This window comes from Leopardus geoffroyi, chromosome A2, assembly GCF_018350155.1.
Source record: "Leopardus geoffroyi isolate Oge1 chromosome A2, O.geoffroyi_Oge1_pat1.0, whole genome shotgun sequence".
Classification (NCBI taxonomy): domain Eukaryota; kingdom Metazoa; phylum Chordata; class Mammalia; order Carnivora; family Felidae; genus Leopardus; species Leopardus geoffroyi.
In genome coordinates, this window is record NC_059331.1 from 15,882,247 (window position 1) to 15,893,195 (window position 10,949).

Below are 10,949 nucleotides of genomic sequence, written 5' to 3' on the forward strand. Positions count from 1 at the left end.
GTTTTCTGCAGTGCACATCACTGCCTTGGTGACACGTCAAAAAAACAAGTCTTCTTTCTTTTTTTTTTTTTTAATTTTTTTTTAACGTTTATTTATTTTTGAGACAGAGAGAGACACAGCATGCACGGGGGAGGGGCAGAGAGAGAGAGGGAGACGGAGAATCCAAGCAGGCTCTGGGCTGTCAGCTCAAAGCCCGATGTGGAGCTTGAACCCACGAACTGTGAGATCATGACCCGAGCTGACGTCGGCTGCTTAGCTGACTGAGCCACCCAGGCGCTCCCCACTACCGTCCTCCGCCCCCCCCCCCACCTTAGGATGTTTTCTGACTGGTGGATGCCTTCCTCCCCTTTGCTGCCCAAGCACCACGGGCCCCAGGGCACCCCCTGTGCCTGTGTGCCTCCCAGAGCTCAGAGAACTCGCTTTGAAAAAAGCACGTCCTCAGTCACCACTGCCCGGATTGAACTGATTCCGGCAAGCAAATCTGGGGAAACGCGTGGAGTAAATTGGGTGTATCCCTGCTGTGGGGTTCAGTGCAGCCGTCAGAAACAATGCTTTAAACTGATCTATTCACCTGGGAAACAACAACAACGACAGGAAAACAGCTGAAGTTCACCTTTGTCACCATCGTAAATACATACGGGGAAAAAAAAAGCAAACTAAGAGAAAATACATCGAAGAATGCACAGTAGTTGTCTTTGGGTGGTGAGATTATGGGTGGTTTTGGTATTTCCTTTTTCCCTTTGTGTTTTTAAGCTGTTTAAAAAAATTTTTTTTTTTATTTAGTATTTTTGAGAGACAAAGCCTGAGCAGGGGAGGGGCAGAGATCTCAGTTCTACTGCCAACAGCAGTTCCCCAATCCTATTTCCCCGCCAGGGCTCTGGCTGTCCCACCCTGAGTTCTCTGTTCCTCAGGGTTTCCAAGCACCTAAGCCCTGCAGCGGTCAGGAGGGGAGGGAAGGGGAGGGGAGGGGAGGGGAGGGGAAGGTGGAGAGGGGCTGCTGGCTGCTGATTGGCTCTCCACTCGGAGCGAAGTCAGCTGCGGAAATCACTGCTTCCAAGTTCACTGGTGGTGGGAGCAGGGGCAGGGGCTGCCTGGGGTCAAGGGGCTCTGTTTACAAATGCTAATGCTCACGAATCTGAAATCCTGTCTGGGCCCAAGGCCTTCACAGGTAAACTCGGTCCCGGTCTTCTGGAATGTCCCGTTTGGCTCATTCGTCTCCTTCCCACCAGGGAGAAGTTCTTGGAGAAGGTTCATGGCCCGGAGGGAACTCAGCCCGCACCGCCTTTCAACTCGCTCACCCCCACGTGGCTGCACATTCCGTGCTGGTCACGTGTCCGGATCTGGCCACGAGCCCCAACCTGCCTCGGCTCGGGTCGGCGCGCCTGGCAGGTCACCCCGGCTGGGTCCCGCATCGGCCCCCAGGGGCCCGAGTCAGAACCCCGCAGAGAGTTCTTGCTCCGCCGTGGAGGGCGACATCGAGCTGGTCCTCTCCAGCCTCTCCGCGGAGAGGAAGGGGAGCCATTTGGCCAGGCGCGTGGCCAGGACCCCGTGGAACAGCTGGCGCAGGTACCTGCGGAACCTCTCTCCCACGAAGGCGTAGATGACGGGGTTGACGCAGCAGTGCGTGTAGGCGATCACCTCCGTCACCTGCATGGCCACGTCCAGCTGTTTGCTCTGCCGACACTCGTCGGTGAAAAGGGTGTCTTGGAAAGCAGAGACCAGCATGGCCAGGTTGTAAGGGGTCCAGAAGAGAAAGAAGACGATCATGATGACGAAAATCAGGCGGACGGCTTTGGCCTTCTTCTCGTTGGGTCGCCTGAGCAGAATCCTTACGATCTCGGTGTAGCAGACGATCATGACCAGCAGAGGCAACACCAGCCCCAGCGTGTTCAGCTTCAGAGCCTGGAACCGTTTCCAGGCTTTTAGGTTTTCGTGAGGGAAGTGGAGGCTGCAGGTGATGTGGGAGAACTCCCGCTGGGTCTTGGAGAAGTAGAAGCCCGGGATGGAGGCCGAGACGGCCAGGCCCCAGGCCACGGCGCTGCTGAGGACGCCAAAGGGGACGGTGCGAACCTGCAGGGCGAACACGGCGTGGACGATGGCCAGGTACCTGTCCACCGTCAGCAGGATGATGAAAAAGATCTCGCTGTACAGGCCTATGTAATAAAGCCCCGAGAGCAGCTTGCAGGTGCCGTCGCTGAAAATCCAGTCATCCTTCAGCTTGTAGTCAATCCAGAAGGGCAGCGTGAAGAGGAAAAGCAGGTCAGAGATGGCCAGGTTGAGGAGGTAGATGCTGGTCATACTCTTGAGCCTCTTGTACTGCAAAAGGACCAAGAGCACCAGGATGTTGCCCACCAGGCCGACGACGAACACCAGCGAGTACAAGGGGGGCAGCAGCTGGGCCCCGAAGGCCCTCTCCTCCCCCTTCTGGCACGGGGTGATGCCCTCATAGTCATATTCTGTCGTCACGTCAAAGTTCTCTGTAGGGACTGTGATCGCCGTGCTGGCCTCTGTCATCCTGGAGCTAGGCTCCGTTTTCTTTGCCGTCAGAGGGCGGCGGGCCCTGGACAACAAAGACGAGGCAGGGATGATTAGAAGCCTTCAACCACCTGACAGCTGTTTTACTGAGTGCCTACTGTGTACCAGACCCCGGGACACAGCACGGAGTAAGGGGGGACCCGGGTCGACTCTGCCCTGGTGGAACCTGGAGCCTAACGGGGCGGCGGCGGGGTCGGGGCCGGGGGTGGGGGGGGGTAGGCAGTAAATAAATGAGCACACGAGTGGTTCATTCCATCGCTTTGACGGTAAGTGTCGCGCAGGAAAAGTCTGGTGGCTGGAGACAGAGCGCAGACGGAGGGAGGTCTCGCCCCACTGCTCCTAACCGGTGCTTCCCGCGGTCTTGGCAGTGGACTCAGTGCTAGGCAACCCCTCGCCCCCAAGCAGGTGCCGCTATTGTCCCCCTGTCTGGAGGTGATGATGCGGACGTTCAAAGTGGGAAGGACACGTATTTATGAGAACGAACGGTGGAGTTCAAACTCGGGCGTGAGTGGCTCTCACGCCCATTCCTGAAATCATTGGGGCTCCTGCCTCCAATCTCAGAGCAATGATTTTGCGCCGTGGGGTCCCCAGAAGGATGCTGAGAGTCCAAAACTTACAGAGGGATTTTCATGGCTCCGGGGGCCTAAAAGGTTCTTAGTCAGGGGTGACATAGCGCCCCGGGGGCACATGAAAATGTGTGGCCTTTTTTTTTTTTCCGGGGGGGGGGAGTTGGTGCCCCGGAGACGAGGGATGCTGCTGTCTGGCCATTCGTTAGGCAGGGCCAAGGATGTCCTGCCACGCAAAAATTATCCTACCCACAGCGCTGCCATAGTGAAATTCTAGAAGGCCAGCTCCATCCCTTAGTGGATGAGGACGCTGGGGACGCCAGTGTGGGTCAGCCTGCCTCGTGTCATACAGCCCAGATGTGGCACAGGTGGGTCTACAGGCAACTCGGTAGACCACCTGTGAGAGCCGTGAGGAAGATTCAGAGGAAAGTATGGTCTGGCTCTTAGATATTTGCACCCAGGGTTGTCTTGAAACAAACAAAAACACGCAACGGCCACTGGATCGCTTGCCTTCGTGGGGCTTCCCCCAGTTCCTGATGGTCAGCAGTCTCTTTCAGTCTGTTCCGATCACTTCCTGAAGACACTTCCCCAAAGGGAGCATGGATGGGCTTTGGCGTAACCTACCGGCTGTGTGACTTGGGATAAGTTAATCTACCTCTCTGAGCCTTGGGTTCTCCTCTGTACTGTGGGAAAGTAGCACCTACCTTGCAGGGCTGCTGGAAGGTAATGCATGTATGAGAAGAGCGACACCTCGGTATTTTTCGGGCCCTCGGTAAATATTAGGGTTCCTCCTTCCCTGCACCGGCCCCTCTCTTCCCTGCACCCAGTCCCAGGCTGGCCTCAGTAAAGTAGCCGGTGCCCACATCATCACTCCCATCCTGAATCTGGAGTCTCTACTAAATTGCTTAGCGAATGTTTCCAGCTTACAAAATTCACATTTCTGCAGCGGTCGTTGGAAAATAAGGCACACGGGACAGGGCAGGGGGCTGTCCGGCATCCTGGCTGGGGAGCCGTCATTTCCCGTCAAATCCGTCCCTGTGGCTCACTCGTCCAGCTCTGGACTTGCCTATACCCGACCAGCTCTCCTTCTGGAAGGACCCAGGCTGGCAGTCACTAACCAGGCTGTGTGGGCAATTGCTGACTTCTGCTGCCACTGCCAGTACGGGCAGGTGGGCTTGGCAGACAGCACTTTTGGGTAGGCCGGCAGATTTACGGCGGAAGCGACCAGAAGCTTGGCAGCGCAAGGAGCCGCTGCTGCAAGCCTGAGCCCATGAGCCCGGGGGTCCTGGGGAATTTGGGCGAAGATGAGGGCAAACCGAGTCAGCATGGCCCCCGGGCCATTTGAACAGAGACCCGCCTTTGCCACCACCCCCTCCAACATCGTTGGCCATTTTCCCAACTTGCCAGGCGCCAGGCAACAATCCGCAAGCAAGTCCGGGAGAGGGATGGGGTGGGGGTGGGGAGGAAGGGGCCTTGCAGGGAGACAGAAGGCCCGCGGTGCAACTGAGGCCTGCAAGACCTCAGCCCCGAGGTGATCAGCAGGATCCTCTAGCCTGGGAGCTGGTGAGGGCTTTGAGTAGAGAAAGGGCAGTCGGTGGGGCTAAGACGCCCAAGCCTGGTAGCATGCTGGGACTGGCTTACGCTGGTTCGTAAAAACCGATCGTGCCCACCTCTCCCCAGCTCGGCGTTCAGGGGTTTGGTAGCTTTGAAATCAACCACAGTGGGGATAGCGATGCCACAGAAATCCACAAACACTAGAAATCAGGGCTCTTTTTTTTTCCCATGAGGGCCAGTGGCTACACCTTTACCGGCCCTTCACTGCCCACCGGCTGAATAGTCTAGAGCTGTCCCCCCAGTCGGAGTGGGGACTCAGGCATCAGTGAGTCGTAGACCGCCTGGTTGACAAGCTATGCAAACTTCTGAGAGCTTCTAACTCGGAAAATCGGGGCACTCCAGATTCTTCTATGAAGGAACAGTTGAAATAGATACCTCCAAGTAGCTCCCACCCCACCCCTCCCATGCCCCTCCACCTTCGGAACACAGTCTGACCTGCCTCTTTGTTAATAGAATGGAATGGATGCATCCCAAGAGGACATCTCCCTGTCTTCGGGAGGGTAAGATCCTACCTCCTCCAGAGACAAATCAGCAGTCCTGACTGTGAGGCTCCTTGGTTCTAGTCTTCTCAAGAAATTGGTCACTGGCATCTGCAGTGTTTTTTGTAATTAATATTTCCCTTTTGCTACAACTTCTTCATATACCATGTTTGGGTTTTGTTTACATAGGGAAATTTGGCAAGTGATTTCCTCCTGAATAGTTTTTCCGCAGAGAGCCTCTTGTTTCTTAACAGACTTTAGAAAGGCTGATTTTCTCAATCGGTTACCAACAACCAATCATTCAAGAAAGCTTTCCTTTTTTAGCAAGAAAACCCCTGTTTTACATCTGAGCACACGGTCTCATCAATTCACCCGTTGTCAGTATTGCTATATAATTAATTGCCTTGTAGATGCATCTAGGGGCTAATTAGACATTCGCTTGGCCCTCGAAGAATTCCTCACCTTTCAGGAATGTCCTACAGGGCGAGGACGACAGTCCTGGCTGCGTATATGTCTTCTAACAAGATTGCCCTCGGTGGTAACTGACAAGACAGAAAAAAAAAACAAGTACCACTTACTCCGGTCTCAGGGGTTTTGTGCACGAAGTCTTTGTTTCTGGAGCTTTTCGAATTTTGACGAACTCAAGGCTCAACGTCCTGATTGAACAGGAAGTCCTCAGCTTCCTGTGTGATGATTTAGGACTCCAGGGTTCACAGTCTTTCAGAACGACGAGAAGGGGACAGAGTTCTTCTTTTTGTATGGTCGGGTGTCCAAGAGTGGCCGCGACACGTGGTAGTGGCCGGTTCCTCAAGGCTGGGCTCACTCTAAGGATTTTCTCTGCTCACTCGGCGGTGCTTCTCCCTAGGGAGCTCTGCCTTAAGGGGATTGGGTAGGGTAGGGTTGGGTGGAGTTGAGTGGGGAGAGGTAGTATGAGCTGTTCCCAGAATTTGTGAAGCAATCAAAGGCTGAGATAGTGTGTGTGTGTGTGTGTGTGTGTGTGTGTATTGAGAGGTGGTGAGGGAGGGCAGGGCATAGAGGGTTTGTGGTCAGTGACTAGCCTTTTTTTTTTTTTTTTTTAGAGTTTGCAAATGGAAGGATTTAAACCCCAACGCTGGATCCTGGTTCTCCAAATGAACCGGCTGATAGCGCGAGAGACATGACAGGTCCTCTTTGGCGCCCCCTGTGTCCTCCACCTCTGTTTGCTGTCCCTTTCTGCTCCCGGTCTCCACCCCTGCAGACCCCACTGAACAGTTTCATCTCAAGGAACCTCCAGTCCGAAGTGAGTACAGGTCTGTAGGCTGAGTTTCAGCCATTTCTTTCTGATTGCAGGTTCCTGTTTAATGCGATGGTCCAACCGAGGCTGCGGCCAAATCCCAGCTCTCCCCTGACACAAGGGTGGGTAACCACGCCTCGACAAGTCTTGGCTCCCACTGCATCGCATGAGGTCGCCAGGCACTCTTGCTTGCCGCAAGATGCACAAGGTCAGCTTGGAGGTGAAAAGTGTCACAGAGCACCTGGCCTAAGGAAGAGTGACGCAGGATGCTTCCCACGACTCTCCCCACAGCCGCCAGCACCTGCTCTGCCACTGTGCTGGCTTCCCCCCTGCCCGCCACTCTGGGCTCCGCTCCTTTTCTGTAAAGTGGGACTCTAGTGGCCTTCACAGGATTGCTGCAAAGCACCATTTCAGAAATGAATGCGAATGTGATTTGCAAATGTCACTTGTCCCTTCAAGGCTCTGTTTCTTCATCCGTAGAATGAAGACTTTAGACAAGGTGCCCCGTGTGCCCTTCAAAGGAACACTCCAGGAGTCTTCTGGGGTCGGGCCTCCCCTCTCTGGCAGCCCGTCCACAGACAGATGGGGGAAGAGGGAGGCAAAAGACAACTAAGCTGACAAAGAGGTGACTTTGGGTGTATTATTTGTGCATTCGATTGTCTCTTTCCTCTTCTGTAAAACGAGGCTAATAATTCCCACTTTGTAGAAGGTTAAATGAATACATGCATATGAATGAATGATTTGGTGCTGAGCTTGGCAAGCATTACCAACGCCTGCCTTAATTTGGGTTTCCCTTTTAGGTGCAAACCCTGGAACGGAACGCAGATGCAAATAGTGTATTTGCAGCGGATCCCAGGAGACACTGCAGGGGGCGGGAAAGGGGGCCAGGAAAGGGAGCATTATAGAGCCACTCCTGCAGAAGGTAAGTGGCACCCAGGCCCCCTGGGGAACCCAGGGAGCCCCTCAGAGTCACCCCAACTGTGGGGCCAGAGGGTTGAGGAAACCGGGCACGTATCCATCACATCTCTGCCTTCCCCGCCACTGGCTGAGGGCCGCCTCTCTCTGGCTTTTGTCGCTGGATATCATCCCCAGGAGATCCTTCTCCACCAGCGCACAGGGCTGGGCATTTAGGCAGTGGCCGTGGCCCTAGATATAGTGGGAATAGACAGGAGTGTCAGTAAGGTGCACACCACGGTCTTCTAACCTTGACTTTGCCTCGGCCTCTGTTTCCTTAATGGGGCGCCCCCTGCAGCATCAACCCCCCCCCCCCCCCCCCGATCTGGCCTGCTGACCCTCCTCCTTCATGTCCCATGCTGCCTTTCTGGGTCTCATCCACGACATCTGATGCTGACGCAGCTGTTCCCACTTCTCCTTTCCTGTCTCAACCTCAACATCCCAAAATCTTATGTTCTGTTTGACCGGGACGCGGTAAGGCCAGGCTCCTTGCCTGCGTGGAGCCTGCGCGTCATTAAGGTTCGCCTTTCAGGGTCAAGTGCTACACCTGTAGGTGAATTTCCGGGGGAGGGGAGGGGCTGGCAGTGCTCTCTCTGCCACCCAGTCCCAGGCCACGCTGTCTGCCTACTTGGTGGAAGAGACCGCTTCCGACCCCGGGCCCCTCTGGGGACACCAAAGACAGATTGACGGGCGTCTCACAGATGGACACGAGGGCCTTTGGGGGACACTGGTGGCCCCTAGGCAGTAGCCTACCCTTGCCCCCTCCACACCACTGCCTTTTATCCCCACCTCGTCTAATCTCCTTCCCTAGCCTCTCTCTCCACCACCCCTTCTTCCCCAGGCAGTCTTTTCTCCTCCTTAATCTCCACCTCTGCTCTCACGCCTGGTAGCTTCCAGGCTGTCTTTCCCCACAACGTGCTGCCAACCCAGCCTGGCAAACCAGAGGAAGTAGGTCCAGTAATCTGTCCCCTGCATTCTGCCCAGCTGCCCTCTTGTGCTGGGTCATGTCCTGTCGTGAATGAGGATGTTGGGCACGACCATGACCCGGGACAGACGAGAAGCCACCCTGCCTGGATCACCCAAGAGGCCACCTCCTCCCTGCAGCCCTTCCCACTCCACTCTCTGCAGCCGGAAATCATCCTGGAGAGGCAGGTGCGGGGGCTCTGAGGGGCTTATGGGGTTTTTTTGTTTTGTTTTGTTTTGCTTTGTTTTGTGTTTTGCAGGGGTAGGGCTCGGGCGTGAGCAAAAGCTGCCGAGCGTCTTAAGGCCTGGCCTCAGAAGTCACCTCGTGTCACCTCTGCTGCGTTGTGAGGGTCGAAGCACGTCACCGAGCCCAGCCACAGCCAAGGAGTCGGGAGATAGGACATGTTGGTTTAGTTGGAGTGGTGCAGTCACGCTGTGGAAGGCCGTGTGCCCCAGGATGGGGTGGGGGGGGGGCCTTGAAACTGTATTTTACCCTTCGCTGAAGTACAGGTCTCCTCCAGTCTCTGGCCAAGGGCTTCCTTGAACCCTCTCCCCCATGGCCATGTCTTCCGTGCTCCTCGGCCACTCACGCCCGTGACCCTACCTCCCGAATCTCGCCGTCAGAGCAACCGCGGCCCCTCATACCCTGGGTCCCGGCACCCCAGCCTCTGACCCCACTCCCACCTCTCCTGCCATTCGGGACCAACAGGTCCTTGACCCCAGTGGGGCTGTGGGTATGTCAATTTTCTACGGACCGTCAGCCTCCTTATACTGCCCACCAGCCTGACCCCACGGGCCATTGCTCCGGTCTCTGTCCCCCACCCCTTTACCTCCACCCTCAGCTCTCAGGCTCTTTTCTGACCTCGGGGTGTCCACCCAGCAAAATCCGGCCTCGGGCACAGCCAGCCCCATGCCCGCACCCACGAAGTTGAATGCGGCTGGAGGGAACCCCGCAGGCGTCCTGCGAGAACTGAGTTGTAACCCCCGTCGGAAGGCGGGGAGGAATGAAGAGGCGATAACAACCCTTCAGACCTCAGATCTGAGCCGTGGACAGTTAGGCATGCGGACCTCTCCCCTCCTCCTTCTAGTCCGAGAGCCGAACCCGGGCACTGGCTCGTGCTGGCTCTTCCCTCCCACCGCATTCACCACACGCCCACGAAGTGCCCCCGATCTCGGTCGCGCACCGGGCAGTTACGGGGCTCAGAGGAGCTAGGCAGGGCCCGGAACCAGCGCGAACTCCAGGGGTGGTCTGGGGGCTGGCCGCACCCGCATCACGTGGGAGCTTGTTGAGAAGAAAGGTTCTCAGGGCCTCACCCCGGACCTGCAGAATCAGAATCCCCGGGGGCGGGCGTCGGACCCAGAGGCTGTGTTTGGGCAAGCCCTCTGGTGCCTCTTATTTATGCTGGAGTTTGAGGATCCTGTCTAGACACTTGCTGATTAGTGTGTGACACCAAGACCCGGGCGCTCGTCCAAAACGGCAGGCCCTGGGACCTCACCACGGGCCCCCTGAAAGAGAAACTGCGTTTTCACCGGGCCCCCCCAGGGATCTGTCACGGGGCCCAGGGGCTGGAGGTGGCCGAAGGACGCGTCCCAGGGGCGTAGACGCTCAGGAAACCTTGGGTGACTGGTTGTGGCGCCGGGCTGCCCAGAGAGGTTCCACTTCCCGGGCCCAGGCTGAGGCTCAGCGGGGACGCCCTGGGGCCTGACCTCGCATCTGGTCCCTTCGCTGTATTAGCGAGGCTGGGGGAGAGTCGCGCCTACCCGTCGCCGGTGGGGGTAGAAATCCGGTCCCCCTCCCCGGAGGGCTCTTTGGCCATGTCTGCCGCGCCCCAGGCTGGACGGACGGAGCAAAGGCCGTGTGCCCTGGATGCCGCCAGCAGGAAGGCCCTGGTGGGGAAGGTACAATGTCTCTGGAAGGAAGCAGGATGAACGGCTAATATTCCTGGTCCCTGGGGAGGGAAACAGGTGCGCCTGGGGGAGACACCAAGCCCGAGTTTTCACTGTCTGTTACTTTGTACCGCCTGGCTACAACTGTTATCTGCCTGGTGGTTTTCTTTCCTTTTTTTTTTCAATATATGAAATTTATTGTCAAATTGGTTTCCATACGACACCCAGTGCTCATCCCAAAAGGTGCCCTCCTCAATACCCACCCCCACCCTCCCGTCCCTCCCACCCCCCATCAACCCTCAGTTTGTTCTCGGTTGCCTGGCGGTTTTCAAAGTGGGGTCCAAGGGGTCTCCCACACCCATGCCAGGGGTCCCTGACGTCTTCCCTTTTCCAGCTACGTCCCTGTGTGCGGCTGGTTTTCCTTTGCAGACTTCAGCCAAAACAATCAACAACAGGCGGGGCGGTGGGTGGGGGAGGAGGGGGTGCGGGGCAGGTGGTGGGGCAGAAGCAGCTTTGGGAATCCGGCCACTCTTTGCATTGACGTTGTTTGCATCCGGGGAAAACAAATTTATTTTCCCGAAAGTGTTATTTATGTTATGATGTAACAGTTTCATTCCTGTTATTTTAAGGGAATTGCTGAATTTGTGTTCAGGGCTCAGTTTTAGTTCCTGGTACATA

At 56.2% G+C, this 10,949-nt stretch overlaps 1 protein-coding gene and 1 long non-coding RNA gene across 6 annotated transcripts; one reads left to right on the forward strand and one right to left on the reverse strand.

Moving 5' to 3' along the window:
• Positions 1 to 251: 251 nt before the first annotated feature.
• Positions 252 to 5,963, reverse strand: LOC123605570 (C-C chemokine receptor type 1-like). Of its 4 annotated transcripts, none has more exons than XM_045492632.1 (2): positions 5,657 to 5,768; positions 252 to 2,560 (listed from the first exon to the last, which is right to left on the reverse strand). In XM_045492632.1, exon 2 carries the CDS (start codon positions 2,512 to 2,514, stop codon positions 1,432 to 1,434), a length of 1,083 nt encoding a protein of 360 aa, XP_045348588.1. In that variant the 5' UTR covers positions 2,515 to 2,560; positions 5,657 to 5,768; the 3' UTR covers positions 252 to 1,431. The 4 variants fall into 4 exon arrangements, with proteins under 4 accessions (XP_045348588.1, XP_045348587.1, XP_045348589.1 ...); XM_045492631.1 differs by lacking the exon at positions 5,657 to 5,768 and adding an exon at positions 5,228 to 5,322; XM_045492633.1 differs by lacking the exon at positions 5,657 to 5,768 and adding an exon at positions 5,151 to 5,260.
• Positions 5,964 to 5,968: 5 nt separating this feature from the next.
• On the forward strand, positions 5,969 to 10,427 carry LOC123605571. 2 transcript variants are annotated; one of them, XR_006715814.1, is made up of 5 exons: positions 5,969 to 6,083; positions 6,274 to 6,483; positions 7,268 to 7,389; positions 7,824 to 7,940; positions 8,645 to 10,427. It is a non-coding gene; the product is annotated as an uncharacterized LOC123605571 (long non-coding RNA). The 2 variants fall into 2 exon arrangements; XR_006715813.1 differs by having other exon boundaries at positions 6,274 to 6,473.
• Positions 10,428 to 10,949: the final 522 nt, after the last annotated feature.